Source organism: Motacilla alba, chromosome Z (genome assembly GCF_015832195.1).
Source record: "Motacilla alba alba isolate MOTALB_02 chromosome Z, Motacilla_alba_V1.0_pri, whole genome shotgun sequence".
NCBI classification, from domain to species: Eukaryota; Metazoa; Chordata; class Aves; order Passeriformes; family Motacillidae; genus Motacilla; species Motacilla alba.
This window is the reverse complement of record NC_052046.1, coordinates 10884596-10902094: the sequence shown is the minus strand read 5'-3', so window position 1 is coordinate 10902094 and position 17499 is coordinate 10884596. Positions and strand designations below refer to the sequence as shown.

The window sequence follows — 17499 nt, the reverse complement described above, 5'->3', positions numbered from 1 at the left end:
TAGTCCCAGATATATCTGATTGTGTTGGAGAAAAATCGGCATTGCCAAATGTGAGGTCCATCATGAATAAGTTTTGAAATCAGAATTACTGATGTCAATTTAAAACCTTGTGTTTCTTCAGGATAGGTTGGATCAGCTGCCTCCCTCAGGTGGCTAACCTGAAAGGTACAGTTTGAATAAGGTCACTATGGGTATCTTTTAAGGCCTTCCCCTGGCAAGACAGACTGTTTAAAAAACCCACCTCTAAGTAATTCTGATACTCTGTTTTCAGAAACCAAGAAATAATCAGTTCTTTTGAGGGCAGAACACAGCACATAGAAAAAAGTACTCATCAGTTGCTGCTTGACAGATTCCTGCCAAGCATTGTATCTGCCTCTAAGGCTCCAGGGCAATGAATGGGTTCACTTACTCATCCTTATGAGGTGTGTTGAAATCCTTTTCCAGATAGATGCAGATTTTTTTTCCCCCCAGGTTAGTCAGCAGGGAATGGTCTGATGTTCATGTTTGCTGAATGGAAAGATGAGGACTGGATTCCTGGTGTCACTGCTGTCTTACAGCAAGAGGAACAGCTTTGTGTCAGGCTAATCCGGCGTCCGGACCATGTGATGTATGTTCCTGTTATATGTGTGCTTCATGCGTAAACAGTAATTCCTTAGTTGTGGATAGTCGGGAGCAGTGCAGACGCCCAAAAGCTCAGATCAGCTAATGAGAACACACACTTCCCCGCCCCCTTCCTGGCATAACTTGTGATCGCAGAGCCATGAAAGTATGTGAGTCCCTCCCCCAGCACAGACCGATCCCGCCCGGCATATGATCTGGGCCCCATGTCAGCCGGAGCAGGCAGCACCAGCTTGCCACGGCGCTGCTCGCAGCCAGAGCTATGACCTTAACGAAAGAGAGCTTCCACGGGGCTCTCCTGCCCACCTCTGGCGTGGCCAAGGCCGACATGGATGGCACCAGAGAGAAGGAGGAAGCTCTGAGGCAGTCAGTGATGAGGACTAGAGCAGCGGTGCCAAGGAGGCGAGCGGTGGGAAGGCTGGTCATGCACAGCATGGCCATGTTCGGCCGGGAGTTCTGCTATGCCGTGGAGGCCGCCTTTGTTACGCCGGTGCTGCTCAGTGTAGGGCTGCCCAAGAACCTCTACAGCCTCGTGTGGCTCATCAGCCCTATCCTGGGCTTCGTGCTGCAGCCCGTGGTAGGTTCAGCCAGTGATCACTGCACCTGTAGCTGGGGCAGGAGGCGACCTTACATTCTGGGTCTGGGCATCATAATGCTGTTAGGCATGGCTTTGTACCTCAATGGGGACGTGATGATCTCAGGTGAGTGAGGGGCATGTGCTGTGCTGACAGACAAAACTCATCCTAGCCTTTCAAATCAGAACAAGGAGAGGGGTTCCCCTTTTCCTTCTTAAAATGCACTGTTAAAATTTGGTATAATGTAGCTCGGGTGCACTAAAGGAGCTGGGGAGCACTGTAATCTTTGTGTACATTCAATCCTAACTCTGCATGTTATGTACCCTGTGCATAGTGTTCTGTAGTCTGTGCGTGTGATTGCAGTCTGTTGTATGTTGGTTTGATTGCCTGATAAGCTCCTACAGGTAAAGATTTGCTTAGGCCATAGAGGTTTTTATGAGCTAAGATCTACCTTGTTAGCTTAAATGATAGTATTGTTTTTGTGATGCAATATATACCCAAACTGTGTCCCTACTCATCCCTATTTCAGATGGATTAGTATTCAAAATACTCGCCTTCAATTATAGCAGCACCGGCTCGACTCTTTGTGTTGTGCTGATGAAAAACAAAAATCCTTAACTGCTTGGAAACCCTGTTGCAGCTGAAACATGCAAAATCAAATAGGAGTGACACCCATATTGTTACATTTTAGCTTGGGATGTAGCTTCTAAAAGTCTTGATACAAAGTTGTTGCTGACAAGGCAGCTGGGGAAGGTGTGTTTTTTATGGATTGATTTATTCTATCTTCCTCAATATTATTGATGTTGAATATAGTTGATTTCATTGACCCAGAGAGAGATGTTGCAGTCAACTCTTGATTATCTAAAACAATATAAGGGTTGGACAAAGAGAATAAACTGAAAGTATTACAAAACACATGTGTTAGGCTACCAGAGCATGCCTTGAAGGTGTAAAGGAATAGATTGAGGATAGTGATGCTCTTGGCTGTGGAGCTTGAAGCATTCTGAGCATGTGCTGACTCAAGGCAGTAAGTCAACCTGGCCCAGCTCAGCACTACACAGACTCAGCTCTCCTGCATCTCTGATGAGATTCTGGTGTCACTGGACTCTCTTGCGTAACCAGTCGTTATTTAGATTTTGAGGTATCGGGAAAGACTAAATGTGGTTTTGCAGAACATGGCACTGTTGCTGTCAGAATGAGGGTGTTTTTCTTTTTTAGCTTTCATCGATGAGAGAGACAAGCAGCGGACGTGGGCAATAGTCATTACCATGCTGGGAGTAGTACTTTTTGATTTTGCAGCTGATTTTATTGATGGTCCAATCAAAGCATATTTATTTGATGTCTGCTCTCATCAGGATAAAGAGAAGGGTCTGCATTACCACGCCCTCTTTACAGGTACACTGATCCCTTCTTTTCCTCCCTACCTCTCAAAGGAGGGGAAGGTAATTGCATGGGTTTTATCCTCACTGTGTTTCTAATCTTGAATGAACTGATCATCTGATCCTGCACTTCAGTCACGGGACTTTTGTTGCTGGGTTTTCACTACTCCAGAGAACAGCAACTTGTGATTGCTGCTACAAGAATTCTGAAGAAGGCTGCAGGCACAAATAATTACAGCAACACAGGCGTGATTTAAGAGTAGTTAGTTATTTTAAAATGTGAAGTAGGGTTTGTTCAGTTTGTTTTGGGTTTTTTTCAAGTTTTTGCTGAGGCAAAAATTAATGGATGTAGCTTGTTTCATTGCTATTGCACATAAAAATAACATTTTTGACTTATCATGTGACACACGACAAGACCTGCACAAACCAATTGATTCCTATTCTTCAGCAGTGCTCCAGTATGTGCTGTATAGAAACAGGAGTTTCATGTGAAATTCAGAAATTCACAGCTCCCACAAAATAAGACCAAGTAGTTCAGTTCAAGCTCCTGCAAATGAAGTTAACAGCTTCATTTGCCTTTGTACATTTTTTGAATGTTACCGAGTTACAGAAGGACACAAAACTGTTGGAACAAGTTTAAAGGAGTGCCACAAAGTTGATAAGGGGACTAGAGCACCTCTCCTATGAAGACGGGCTGAGAAAGTTGGGGCTGTTCAGCCTGGTGAAGAGAAGGTTGTGTGGAGACCTCCTGGAGTCAGGAACCTTCCAGTATCTGAAGGAGGGCCACAGGGAAGATGGAGAGGGACTCTTCTTTAGGAAGATGAAGGGAAATTTAGGTTGGATGTTAGGAAGAAATTCCCTGTGAGGGTGGTGAGACACTGGAATAAGTTGTCCAGGGAGTCTGACCAACCCTGTCAGTGTTCCAGGCGAGGTTGGATAAGGCCTTGAGCAGCCTGGTCTAGTTGGAGGTGTCCCTGCCAGTGGCAGGGTGCATGGGTCTGGATGATCTCTAAGGTCTGTCCCAACCCCTGAACACTGATTCCACGGAATCATCTGTACAATGTGAGCCCTGTGTTGAGGAAATGCACAGGGAAGACACGTAAGTCTGGGTACGTGTGAAGTGATCTAGGAGGAACCTCCTGCCATGTCTGAGAGTAGTCCCTGTGCAAGCACTAGACAAAAAGCAGACTACGTGAGAAGTCACGCAGTATTTGTTACAGCAGATTTTTGTGGCTACTGAGCCCCCAGCAGGAGCAGAGACACGTAGACTCAGTAGCAGTTACTCTGTTCAAGGAGGAGTACTAGCTAGTGACAAAGGCTGTTTTTGGACATATGAAATACCTGTATCCATGAACACAGTTTATAAGGGAAGCTTAAAGCCACATGGGAATGAAATCTGTATTATCCATTAGAAACAGATAAAATGTTAAAGAATCACTTGTTTGGAAAGAGAGAGTGGGTCTCTATGTATATTCAGTGCAACTCTGGTTGCTATTTTTTTTGATGATACTAAAAAGTCTCCAAGTTTGAAGATACAGATTTAGCTGATTCAGTGTACTGACCTGTGAAAGGGGATGTGGGACAAATAACATGAAATAAGACTGGGGCAGAGTGTGTGATTTGGTCCAGCATCCTGTGCTCTCCACAGCAAGCTCATCTCAACCCTTCCTAACTGAAAGTTCCCTGGTCTGGTGTTGAAATCCTCCCTTGACTGGAGTTCTAGAGCCTCCCAAGGCAGTCTACTCCAGCAATTCACTGGCCTTGGTGTTTGTTTTCCCTAAACTGTAACAGTAATATAAATTCCCTACAGTTTACATTTATCATTCCCCATTTTATCCCTATTAGACACAGACAGCAATCTTCCCATTTCTTGTCCAGGTACTGTTTTAGATATGGTTTCTTTTTCCTACTTTAGTTCCTTCTTTCCTTTTATACTTAATATTTCTGAGATTTTACTCTCTAGTTTGCCTTCAGTTTAGGGTGTAACATGAAACTTGATAGCTTTGCACTTATGAATCCCATGGCCACTTATTCAAGTGGAAGAAAGAGTGCACACATCCAACAACTCAGCATTCAGGCTGCATTCCAATATCATGATGCTTCTTTTTCAAAACAGCATGCAAAAACATCCTCTAATGTCAAATATTCTGTCTGCAAACATACACTGAAAATAATGTTGTGTAGATTTTCTTAAAAAAGTTATTAATAGCCTAATTGTTTTTTATGAGAACAAGCAAAGATACAGTCCCCTGTGAAAGGCCACAGTGCCCAATGAATGAGGGCCATAATCAGACCCAGGAGGGCAAAGAAGGTACAGAAAGACCAGAACAAAATCAAAATCCCATGTTTTTTGGGGAAGCAAGTGCGGGTGCTGTTAGTTTTTGTTAGATGCAGGGCTTTGCTGTAGACTGTTTTCAGTTCTCCTAAGCAGAAAGGTAGAAATGCTTCTAAGTTCTTGGAAGGTGCCTATCCTGTGGAACTCCCAGCCATCCATCCCCCAGAGCCACCTGGTTAAGAAGGTGTCAGGACTCTACAAAGGTGCCACCCCTACCAGAGCTCTGCAGAGAATGTAACACAGGGCACATCCCTGCGCATCTCTGTGTGCGCTTACAGCAAAGAGAAGAATTGTAAAAAAAACCAAACTGTCTGAAAACTGGGTTTATTAACTTCAAGGCACAAACTATCATTCTCATTTTACCCTTTAGTCTACCTCTTCTGAGGGATTACATGCTTATATTTGTTCCTTTCTGTTTTCTTTTCCAAGTGGTGTTGTACTTGGATTTGTATAAGTACAAAACAATGCCTTTGGGTTTATTACCTTTTTAAAAAAAAAATTCACATGGAGGCAGTATTTCTGTTTGGACTAAGCTAATTACATTTTACAAATTCTAAACTGTAGAAATTCTCAAAATAATTTTAAAGTGTTTGTTCTGTGAAAATAAGAAAAGAAAACCACATATTTTTGTAGGATTTAATTTAGTTTTACTTGTATTATTTACCATATCAAAGAAAATAGAGCTTGAAAGAGTAAAAAAAAGAGATGGAGCCTATTTTGCTGTGTTTTCAGCAATTTCTGGGGAGCTATGCCTGACAGATCTGAGGAGATTTTTCAAGAGATGTTTTAGTAACTGCTTATGTATGTGGTTAGATCAGTATTCCTATTTCTTGTGATAAATATCTGAAGAGTGATTACTCTATAATTTCTAGAGGGCATCACATATTGAGGGTATTATGTACTCTTTGTTTATTTTGTCAATGCCAGTAGACATTTGTTTTCCTTTTTTTTCCCCCACCATTGTAGGTTTGGGAGGAGCCCTGGGCTACCTTACAGGTGCTATGGATTGGGGTCAAACTGTACTAGGATATACCTTGGCATCAGAATTCCAGGTGATTTTCTTCTTCGCAGCCTTGGTTTTCATAATCTGCCTTACCGTACATCTGTGCAGTATTCCTGAAGTCCCACTCAGACATGAAAACGAAGAGGCAAAGTTCTTGTTGGAAGTGACTGAATCCTATAAATACAGCTCCATAGAGGAGGAAATAAGGAATGGTCACTTAAAATCAACATGTACCGAAATAAAGGCTGCAGCCAGGCCAGGGAAATGCGCGGTTGCGTCACGCACAGAGGTGAGTGCAGAAGTGATTTTATAGCTTGTATCTTTGCATCCTTGGAGACCCCTTAATTAGCTAGTGATGATTGTTTGTAATGGAGTCCTTTCACAGGCACAGAAAAGAACCCTCCACCAGGATACAGAGACAGGAGAAAGTCTGCTTGCCTTTTTTTTTCTTTTTTTTTTTTTTTCCTTTAGAAAGTATTGCCAGCAAGAGGCATGAGACCAGCTAGTTCTGATGCATTTATCCATTGGCAGGGATGAGGGAGAACCTGGCTCAATTTTCTGCTCAATGCCAATCTCTTGATGTCCTCCTCATGTGAATTTTGTAAATAGGATCTACTTTTTCCTTTAGTCTTGATAAATTTAGCATAAAATTGTGGACAAAGACTACAGAACATTAATCTTTGATGTTGATCTCTAATTCACACCAAAGTCCACACAATTTTTCCATGGTACAAGTGAAATGTGTGACATTTGGGTTTTCTGCTGCTCAACATTTTATTGAGCACTAATGTGTTTACAATTGCTATGTCTACAGCAGTGCTACCTTGCTACCGGAGTTTGAATTTTATTTTGAGTGATATTGTAGCTGAGCTTTGGCAAAATTTTGAGGTGTGAGAAAACAGTGAGTACTTTTAAATCCTCACTGTTATTTTGTTTCTGATGCATTTTTGTGAGAGGTTTCTTCAATCTAAGGCACCGAGGTGAATCTACCAGAAACACATCTGGAGAGGCCAGTTCTAGTATGGTGTTGAGAACAGACAATCGTTTTTATGGTTTGGTTGGTGACTTTTAGTACTACAAATCCTCATGGCTATCTCATGGTACCCTAGGAAAGCAAAGTATAACACAGTAGTGGTGACACAATTGCTTCTCATTTTAATTCCACTTCTGATTTCTTGGCATTATGCATATCGATCCCTAAAACATGGATACAGAGGTTTGATAAATCATATAAAATATACTAAGCATGTACAAACAGTTATAAGTAGGAAAGCAATACTCTTGTTTAATCTGTAAGTAAAAAGGATTTATTATTTTTTACTATTCGTAATTTGTTTCGTAGTATCACTTGGCATTTCTAACTGGAAGAAAAATATGATGAAATTATTAAAATATTATTAAATTATTACAATATTATTAGATGCAAGACATATGAAATGAGCATTGCCTGATGATAGTGCCAGGCAAACATGGAGTGGAGCAGACAGCAAGGCAACAGCTGCGGGGAGAATCTGACGAGAGCACTGTGATGCTGTCTGAGCTTCCCCCTGCAGGCCAGCTTGAGCAAGCATCCTTCAGCAGCGCTGTTCACTCTGGGCATCCTCCGAATTGCTAGAGATGCTGGGCCTCATCGATTGCTAGGACCATGTAGGCTCTAAAAAAAGAGAAGCCAAATGAAGATGAGAGAGCGATGCAGTGAAAGTGGGGGGGGGCAGACTGTGGTTTAGGGTAGCTTCTGCCTTGGGAAGAAATAATTCCATGGAGTCAGTAACATGAGAAACGTGGAGTACCATGTCTAAGACCAGAGGTGAAGCTGTGGTGGCGAGCCTGTGCCGCTGCCCTCCTCTCTGCCTAGGCTGGGCAGCCTGTTAAAGTCCCCCGGTGCTTTGATCAGTCTCATGTTTCTTTGATGTGCCTTTCTTTGTGTGCATGAATTCTAGACACTCACTGCTTTAATGATCTGTCTCCTGTGGCACATGTTTGCTGAGTTCATTCATTACTATAATCACTTCCTTGAAGAAATGGTTTGGCTTCCTGGTTTTCTGTCTCTTTTTTTAAAATTATTTTTAATTACAGTAATCATGGCTATATTTCTTCTAAATTAAGGCCTATGTTCTCACATGCTAATAGCTAACACGATTATTAATGAGATTTGACCTGCTACAGTATGAACAGACAACCAAAGCAATTAGCCTTGTATTCTTTTGAATGGTGCCAAATTAGTCAGGGTCCACTGCTATAAAGCCCGAGTCATATTGCTTCCTCTGTATTCTTATCATCTTATGCCCTGAGTTTCAGTGATTTTGTAGAGATTATTTGGTACTCTGAACTTTTGAAGGATAAGGCACTTAAACAGAGCCAAACTTCAAAACATAATTTAAATTAGCAAGCAGTTTGTATGCTGGTATGTTTTGAATGTGTACATTAAACATTTTTGGTTTCCATTTCCACTCTCTGGAACATCTAAATAGAAAGAAAACATTTCTATCTAGCTGTCAAATTATTGTTTGTAATCACTGCAGTGCCCTTTGTAATTCCATGACCTTATCTTAGAACTTTGATTGGAAAGGCTATTTTAAAAAGCAAGTTGGAAGAATTACAAGCTAAATTAAGCCAAGTCAAACTACAGTAATTATCCTTGAAATAACACTAATGAGTCAATCTGGAATTCTTTTGTTTTCTTTTTATAATTGTAGAAGGATATAAAGCTCACCCTGTTTAAAAAAGACAGTGATGCCAAATTCCAAGGGATTTGGACAGTATACAGTCCAAGGTGGAAGTCAGCAACTTGAATTTTGGCATTCCTAAGAGGATTAAAAGCCTCACACTGAAGCAAAGTATTTTCCAACTTTGTATGTGGTGATTATTCATAGAGTAGCTTGCAGCATAGCCTAGTTCAAAGGAAAGTAGATTTGTGAAAAGTATATACAAGACTGAAGAAAGAAAGGAAAAAATGACATCTTACAGCAAATTAAAGACAAGATTCAGTCCAGGAATTTTGAGTAATTAGCATAACTTTTGCAGTTCTTCCACATTTCATAACATACATCTTCCCTTACCATCTCTCCCAACACTGTAGTCTCCAAATATCATCAGAGAAAATTGGAAGTTTTCCATCATGCACAGTTAAAACAGTATCTTTTTTTTTTTTTTTTCTTTTCTCTTCAAAAGCAGTAAACCATGCAGGAGCTTTAATACAGGAAGAATTATATGCCAAAATACCTGATATCAAGCACAACTACAGTAGTTTAAAAAAATAGTAGTACAAATGATCTGATGAATGTGACTGGAGAAGAAACTGGGAGTTTTGGGGCACAGGGCTGAGACAAGGAGGGAGATAACATGGGACATTAAAGGCAGTGAGAAAATTTGATTTTCCTCATCAGTGAGATTTGTTAACCAGCACCAATTAAGTTTTGATTGTGAAATGAGTTGTTTCTCCCTTGGTATGAGGTGTTCAGATGCTGGAGCTCACATTCTCTGTGTGCTACCATGGGGAACAACAGCTTCTCTCTGCTTCAAGGACAGAGCATAGTGGAAACTCATTATATGCTCAAAGAAGTAGAAGTTTCCCTAGAAAAAGAAGTTTCCTAGGGAATTTAGCACATAGAATGGAAAGGGAATAAGGTCTCAGAAATCCGCAGCTGACACATTTTAATTTTCAGGAAGTATTTTGAGCATAACTTTCTTCTGCGGCAGTTTTAAATTTTCAGTGTAAAGCTGATGGTCTCTATAAAGAAATAACTTTTGGTTTTGGTTGTTTCTGTTGTTGGTTCATTGGGGTTTATTTTTAACTCTCTGAGTCTGCTTTGGGAGAAAATTTCCCGTTATTCTACTTGTAAATAATTGTCCTGCTGATAATAACAGCAAAAAATGTTACATTCCTGCTGGTATACTCCATCTCTTCTATAGTTCCTATGAATTTATAAATTGAAGAAAACTCAGTACCCAAGCAACACTTCCTAGCAAAAAATAAAAGACTTTGGAAGTTTAGCAATAAAAAGATACTTCTAAGGCCTTCTTCATTTGCTGTCAACTATTTAATTAGCCTTCAGGACAATAATACTGTATTATTCTTCAATATTTGCTTTTAGGAAAAGAGACAGATGACCCTTAAATCCCTCTTGAAGACACTTTTAAGCATGCCATCCCACTATCGCTGTCTGTGTGTGAGCCACCTCTTTGGATGGATGGCTTTCCTGTCCAACATGCTTTTCTTCACGGATTTCATGGGACAGGTAAAGCATAAAATACTCTCACAACTCCTTCTTTGTAGCATTTCCTCCTCCATCAAAAAGAAATGAAATGGCGTTACTATCCTGAGGAAATGACACTGGTGTCAGAGCCATTTATATCAGGATGGCTCAACAGTAGTTTTGTAAACCAGCTAATTAAGGTCAGGCCCTTGTTCCAAGCCTGTCTGGGGAAATCATTAGGGAAAACCTTTAGTATTTGTAAGGCTATTTGTGTCTAAATGTTCCAAGTGAAGCTCTCAGAGCTGGTCCAAACACATCCATTTTCTGCTTTGGCTTTCTGCTCCCAGATGGGCAGGTTTTCTAGCTGGGGCAGCTTGGATGCAGCTGGCCTTGTCCTGGTGTGTGAGCAGCATCCACACAAAGCCCCTCACCTGCACTGCAGCCTCCCTGGCCTCAGGCCATGCAGCTCTTTGCACACAAGGAGCTACTTGGTAGCAGAAAGTTTTATCTTCCTGCATTTTTCTGTTCTGATTCCCTTTTCTCATCAGCTGTTTGCCTTCACAACACCGAGTGGTGCCTTTTCCGCGCCATTCCCTGGGACTGTATGTCCTTGGTAGTGATTCTTGCCTGTATGGATGTGTCTGCCTTCTTCCTTCCAGAGTACTAATATGGTCCTGGCACAAATCTCTCACTGCCATTCCCTGCTCTTCTGTGGTTTCCACACAGTATTCCCATTTCCTTGCCTTTTTTGTCTTTGTAGGCAAGGCAAGAGGGAGGGGTTTTTTCCTTGTAGTGTAGATGAACAACTGAAAGAAAAAAGCTTTGCTTGTCTAGGCAAGCAACTGAATAAGAGAATAACAGTGTGGAAAAATGAGTGTGTTGAGGGAAACCTGAAAGAGAAAACAGAAAAAAATTGCAGATAAATAAGGGAAAGAAAGGCTAAGGCGAGAAGACAGAGACAAGAGAGACAGCTGGAAGTGAGACACCCAAAGGATAGAAGAGCAAATTAGTAGATGTAAAATAGACAGTCCAGGAAAAGGCAGAGGGTAAGAAATGGGGCGGAGCCTGGGATGTGATAGTCCAGGAGATGTGAGTGTGAAACCTGGAGAATTAAAAATGGGTGGTTAGGACACTGCTCAACAGATTTCTCAGCTGCTCCCTACCAGGGATGGGGCCCTGTGCCCATGAGAAGGAGGCATTCCCTACACGGTGTCATTCCTGCCTTCTGTGACTTTTGTGGTGTCTTTCAGGTTGTGTACCATGGGAATCCCTATGCACCTCACAACTCCACACTTTACCTTACCTACAAAGCAGGGGTAGAGATGGGATGCTGGGGACTGTGCATCAATGCAATTTCTTCATCAGTCTATTCGTGTAAGTACCCATGAATAAATTCCAACACTGTGTTTGCTGTTTGCCATTGTTCAAAAACCATAAGGGGATGCCAAATTACCTGGCATTCGTTCTGCATTAAAGCTTTAAGGAATGCTACGTTCTCAGCATTGTTAGAAACTCACATCTTAGCACCAACAGTTCTGAACCACATGATGAGGGGTGCCTTTGGAAGTGGGACATTGTTCTGCACATGAACTGACCCTGAACACTGAAAATCATTCTGAAATTAAATGTCACACCAAATTCTTAGGTGCTCTTTCACCTAACAATGCTGTAGTTGTAGGCTCTCAAAGGTGACCTCCTCCCATTCGCATTCCCCGTGCAGAAGGTGTTGCCAGAAGCTTGAATCTTGCTCTCCAAAATTATGTGTAAGCATGCTAGCACAGCTTCCCAGGAAGATTTCACCATAACACTTCCCAAGGATTAAAAAACTCATGATCCGGAATCTCAAATAAGTAGCATTTTGAGGGTTGATTTGAGCATCTAAAAGAGGCTTGAGGGAAATGTTTTCACCTTTGGAGCTTAACTGCAGGCATTTCTGTGTGGCCTTTCTGTGGATGAATTTCTATTCAGCACAAGTATCTCTGGGTGCAGCTGCAGTGCAAGCTGCAGGTCGAGCTCTGGGTGGTGTGAGCAAGTGTGCTTTGGCAAGTTTATACCTACAATAATTTGAGGTAATTTCCAAAATCATTAAGATTATCTTCTTCATTGCATTTTACGAAATACAAGGGTGTTTTTTTTTTTTCTTCTTAAAAGGATAAAATGTGACCTATTTCTTTTAATCTTATCAGCATTTTCACTTTCTTTTCACAGACTTGCAGAAAGTCCTTCTGCCATACATAGGATTAAAGGGACTTTATTTCATTGGATACCTACTTTTCGGACTAGGTACTGGATTAATTGGCTTGTTTCCCAATGTCTACTCCACTCTGGCTCTTTGTTCACTCTTTGGAGTCATGTCCAGCACACTGTACACCGTGCCATTCCACCTCATAGCAGAGTACCACAGGGAAGAAGAGGTGAGTGCAATGTCTCAAGAAAGCATTAAGTTTATATCTGTCTGTGTCTGTTCAACCTGTTTTGGGGGTCAACTGGACAGAAATGGTGAGCAGGTTTTAATTATTATTTTGAACTATTAACAATGACACATATGAATGGGAAGTTTCTGACAGAGAGCGTTAACATCCCAGCTCCAAACTCTCCAAACAGGCCTTCCATGAAACAAATAATTATTTATCATCACATGTGAGACAAAGCTAATCAAAGAACACATTCAGGCAGTAAGCAGGTAACAGGGCTCCACCTGTGTTGTCTTCAAGTCCTGCCTTCCTTACATCCTTCCTTCCAGACACGTTGGCAGAGGACTTCTGAGGGCCTGAGGTTAATAACACCCCTGTAAAGGCTGTCAGAATTTTTAGTTAACTGCAAAGTGTTACAAAAGCTCTTAGCTAATAAACAAATGACCTTCAAGTAGAAACAGCATTATATAGTTCAGTATTGAATCATATGCCACATTCTCATTATCTTTCTAAATGTCTGTGGTTGGGTTTTTGTCCTCCACGGCCTTAAATCCTGTTTCCAAGGAAAATCTGGAAAAACTTGAGCACCTTGTATCATGTTACTGGGCACAGCAGGATCTTCATGTATTGTAAAGTGTTGAGTTCTTTAATGGAAAAGTTCTCTCAAGTCTCTTAAGTAAGTCAAGCAGCTGGAAACAAGAAAGATTAAGGACAGTTGGAAGAAATTAGGAAAAGTTCTCAGTATATCTTGGAAGATCTGAAGAAATTAATAAAGGCAATGTTGAACCATTGGAAAACCACATAAATCATAGTTGAAAGCAGCAGAGGGCTAGATTAAGTGCTAGACAACATACCCTACTGTTTTGTACAGCTTTCTTCAGCACCCTCTGAATGATGAACAAAAATGAACTCTTTAATTATTCTACTGAATGCTAGGAGGAGGTCTCAAGGTGATTAAATATTTCATATATATGATTCATAATTTTTTGGTCAATTTCTTTTCTCCTTCCAACAGGGAATGATCATGATGTGTTATAAACACAAAACAAAAGACTGGGAATGAGCCCAGGTTAGGGTGAAATCTCAATTCTTACCTTAGGTCAGCCAACTCAGAGAGGAGGAGTAAATGCAAAATTTTTATCTGTTTCAAAACAGAAATGAAATAAAATAAGCTGAAGTGTGCATGAACTTTACACTTAATAGGCCAATATAGTCATGTGTTACTTAAAAGACAACCATTTGTTTCTTGTTTAGTGTATGGTATTTGCTTGACAGATGTTAAATGACATATAATTCTATGTTAGATTTTATGTTAATGGGTTGAGGTTTCGCTCAAATATTCTATAATGTACAAGACAGGAAAAAAAAAGTAAACATCAAGCACAAGAGTGCATTCATTTACAGATTCATATACTTGTGGTCAGAAATACTGCCACATAGGAACACTAGGAACAGCCCAGCAAAATAAATACAATTTATTTTTCAAAGTGTCTAAAATTGGGGCTTTATCATTTCAGAACAAGGAGCAGATATCTTCCCCCACTATGCACTCTACCAAAATCATGTGCTGTGATTTATAATGCTGCCATTTCAGCTCCTGTTCTGTGCTGCTGTTCCCTAGGATCCAAATTCAATTTTTTTTCTACTGGATTAGGAAGAGACTGTTTGTCTCCAGTACTTGTGAGCTTTGTGTAGCTCAAAGGCAAGGTAATAGGGTTTGCAAAAAGCAAAAAGCATCTTAATTGCTAGGAGAGTTTGGATACCAGAACACTGTGGTGCTGCTGCCCTGCAGTGTGGGAACTTCTTGTTGTTGGGGTACAACCTCCTCCATTTAACAGCCTATGCAGGAAGAAAATAAATATGTCAATTATCAATTATGACAATTATCACATTTAAGTAAAACAGAGTAATTTATTTCTTTCTGGAGGAAGGGACCCCCAGAGATCATGTAGATCCTTCTCTAGGAGGGCAACCTGGAGCAGCCTGCCCCACGTCTGGTTTGAATGATTCCAAGAAAGGAGACTCCAGAGCCCCTCTGGTTAACCTATTCCAGTGATCCACCAGCCTCACAGAGTGCTAATATGCAGGACACTTGTACATAATAAAAAAAGACTTTTGTTCTGCTATGTATACCATAGCAGATATACAGACTAGTAATTAAAAGTGGTCCTCAGCAGTGTAGAAGAATCCTAGTCTGGATGTTTGTTTTCAGGTTTCTTTCATCCCCAACAACAAAAGTATTACATTTGTATTTTAGAACTGATTTCCTTTATTTGCTTTGAGCCATAACTTCAGGTTCCTGCCTCTATGTGTGTGGGACATATCAGCACTGCTGTAAAGCCTTTGGATGTGGCTCCTCACAACATCCTTCCCTGTAAAGTGAAAAGATGGATTTGATGAGTGGACTCTTGGATGGATAGGGAAGTGGCTGGATGGTCACATTCAGAGGGTCGTGGTCAACGACTCAAAATCCAAATGGACATCAGTGACAAGTGGTGCCCTCAAGGATCTGCACTGGGACCAGTGTGATTCAATATCTTCTTTAATGACATAGATGAAAGGATTGCACACCTGAAGGACAGGATGCCATCCAGAGGGACCCAGACACACTGGAGGAGTGGGCCCAGGGAAATCTAATGAGGTTTAACAAGGCCAAGTGCTGGTGCTGCAGCTGGGCTGGGACAACCCCTGGTACCAGCACAGGCTGGGCATGAGCAGACCCAGAGCAGCCCTGCCCAGAAGGGCTTGGGGGTGCTGTGGGTGAGAGGCTGCACATGGCCCGGCCATGGCACTCACAGCCCAGAGAGCCAAACGTGTCCTGGGCTGCATCCAGAGCCCCGTGGGCAGCAGGGCAGGGAGGGGATTCTGCTCCTCTGCTCTGCTCTGCTGAGACCCACCTGGAGCACTGCATCCAGCCCTGGGCTCCCAGCACGGGAGGGACAGGGAGCTGCTGGAGTGAGCCCAGAGCAGAGACACAAAAATGGTCACAGGGCTGGAGCACCTCGCCTGTGAGGAACAGCTGAAAGAATTGTGATTTTTCAGCCTGGAGAAGAGAAGGCTTCAGATTGACATAATTGTGGCTTTCCAGTATTTGAAGGGAACTTATAAGAAAGATGCAGAGATGGAGAGGGGCTTTTCACAAGGGCATATAGTGATAGGACAAGCAGGAATGGCTTCAGACTTAGAGAGAGTAAATTTCAGTTAGATACCAGGAAAAAATTCTTTACTGTGCAGGTGGTGAGGCACTGGATCAAGTTGTCCAGAGAAGTTTTGGATCCAGGATGCTTTGGATGCTCCATCCCTGAAAGTGTTTAAGGCCAGGTTGGATGTCCAGTTGAGCACACTGGAAAGTGTCCCTGCTCACAACAAGAGCATTGGAACAAGATGATTTTTCAACTTCCTTCCAACACAAACCATTCTGTGATTCTATGATGATTCTTTAATAATATGATAGCATGGCTCCTTCAGCCATGAGTCAGAGCCAAATTGTTCATGACAGGATGACCTGTACTGTTTAATGTCAGTTTGACAGAGCTCAAGTTGACCTGAACTGAAAAATAACATATCGTTTTTCTGGTCAATTTTCAATTACTTCCTTAAGATAAGGGATAGAGGGAAAAACTGCAGATGAGAAAAAAATTGGTGGAAGCTTGGAAATCTCACTGTTACTTAAAATCTCTGCGGTAGAAGAATGGGAGCAGCGAGCTACTGACCTGCCCTGCTGCCCCCGGGGCTGTGACAATGTCTCGGCCAAGAGCTGCGTATTGCTGACTCTGTCCCGTTTCTGGGGTTTGTTCTGCTTCTTTGCAGAGCCTGAAGCTGCAGGAAGGGGAACAAGCAGGGGAGCACGGGCGAGGGAAGGGCATCGACTGTGCTGCCCTGACCTGCATGGTCCAGCTGGCCCAGATCATTCTCGGCGTGGGCCTGGGGCTCCTGGTGAGCGTTGCTGGCAGCGCCGTCACCGTGATTTCGGCATCCACGGTGGCACTGGTTGGCTGCTGCTTCGTGGCTTTCTGCATTCGGTACGTGGACTAGGACTGCAAGAAGCAGTCGGAAGGGATCTCCCCAGGGGAGCGTTTTCTTTCTGGGTCAGTAGCACTGGTGCTGTTGCTGTGCTGACGCTGCTGGCATGTCATCCTCTCTTACCTCCTTGGATCGGTTGCAATTCCAGAGTTCCAGAGCTTTATGAAATGGAGACTTGAAGAAACTGGTTGCCTTATTCCTCAGACACACACGCACACACACACACACACACACACACACATACCCAGTGTTTTCACATGCTGTGACATGTGATGGTGTGTGTGGTGTGTGGCCACGGTATTTTGATGCTCTACACTGGGAGTCATTATGAAACTCCTCATTACCAATTTGTGAAAGTTAGCGGATGAAGAATGTGATAAATTGAAGTAATATAAAAGGACAGAGTTAGGAAGAATGTTTTTATTTGTCTTGTTCTTCAAGTGTCCTAACCTGGGGGCTGTTCCCTCCAGTAGTCAAAAGCTGCAGGAGATTCAAACAGGTGTCAGAGGCCATGCAGGGTGCAGTTCTGTTATGATTAATGGTACTGCTAAATGGCATCAGTTAATTACCAGCTGCTGTGAAAAGCAGATTTGAGTGTGAAAAATTACTGGAATATAAAAAAGATTGAAGCCTATTGTTTAAAAGCATTTCTGTAAAGTAAATATTTTGTACTGGATCCTGCTGCTTCTGTATGAATGAACTGAAAGTACTGGCTGAGCTTTGCCAGGAAAGTCTGCCTAAAGCTGCTTTGCAAATCCATGTGTAGGTACCTAAAAATATGTCTATGGGAAACAGCTGCCATTTCTTCCTTCTTTAAAAAGCTGCCTCTCAGTTCTGATGCTGTAATTGAAAAAATAAACTTGGCCAATGGAAGAATTTGATGGCTGGTTGACCACATAAATCTTGATATTGGATATGACAGCATTTACCTTAAAGTAGCATCTCTCTTTTCTCTG

At 42.0% G+C, this 17499-nt stretch overlaps 1 protein-coding gene across 5 annotated transcripts; it reads left to right on the top strand.

Annotated features, from left to right (window-relative positions):
• Positions 1-814: 814 nt before the first annotated feature.
• On the top strand, positions 815-16684 carry SLC45A2 (solute carrier family 45 member 2). 5 transcript variants are annotated; one of them, XM_038125551.1, is made up of 7 exons: positions 815-1199; positions 2412-2588; positions 5874-6199; positions 10005-10148; positions 11357-11480; positions 12315-12520; positions 16331-16684. In XM_038125551.1, exons 1-7 carry the CDS (start codon positions 881-883, stop codon positions 16553-16555), a joined length of 1521 nt encoding a protein of 506 aa, XP_037981479.1. In that variant the 5' UTR covers positions 815-880; the 3' UTR covers positions 16556-16684. The 5 variants fall into 5 exon arrangements, with proteins under 5 accessions (XP_037981479.1, XP_037981482.1, XP_037981478.1 ...); XM_038125554.1 differs by having other exon boundaries at positions 815-1319; positions 5874-5959; XM_038125550.1 differs by having other exon boundaries at positions 815-1319.
• The last annotated feature ends 815 nt before the right edge of the window (positions 16685-17499 follow it).

Coding starts and splice junctions, on each gene's coding strand:
- SLC45A2 (XM_038125550.1), top strand. CDS start 881: ATGACCTTAACGAAAGAGAGCTTCCACGGGGCTCTCCTGCCCACCTCT. Junction 6,200..10,004: donor CGGTTGCGTCACGCACAGAG/GTGAGTGCAGAA, acceptor ATTTGCTTTTAG/GAAAAGAGACAGATGACCCT. Junction 12,521..16,330: donor AGTACCACAGGGAAGAAGAG/GTGAGTGCAATG, acceptor GCTTCTTTGCAG/AGCCTGAAGCTGCAGGAAGG.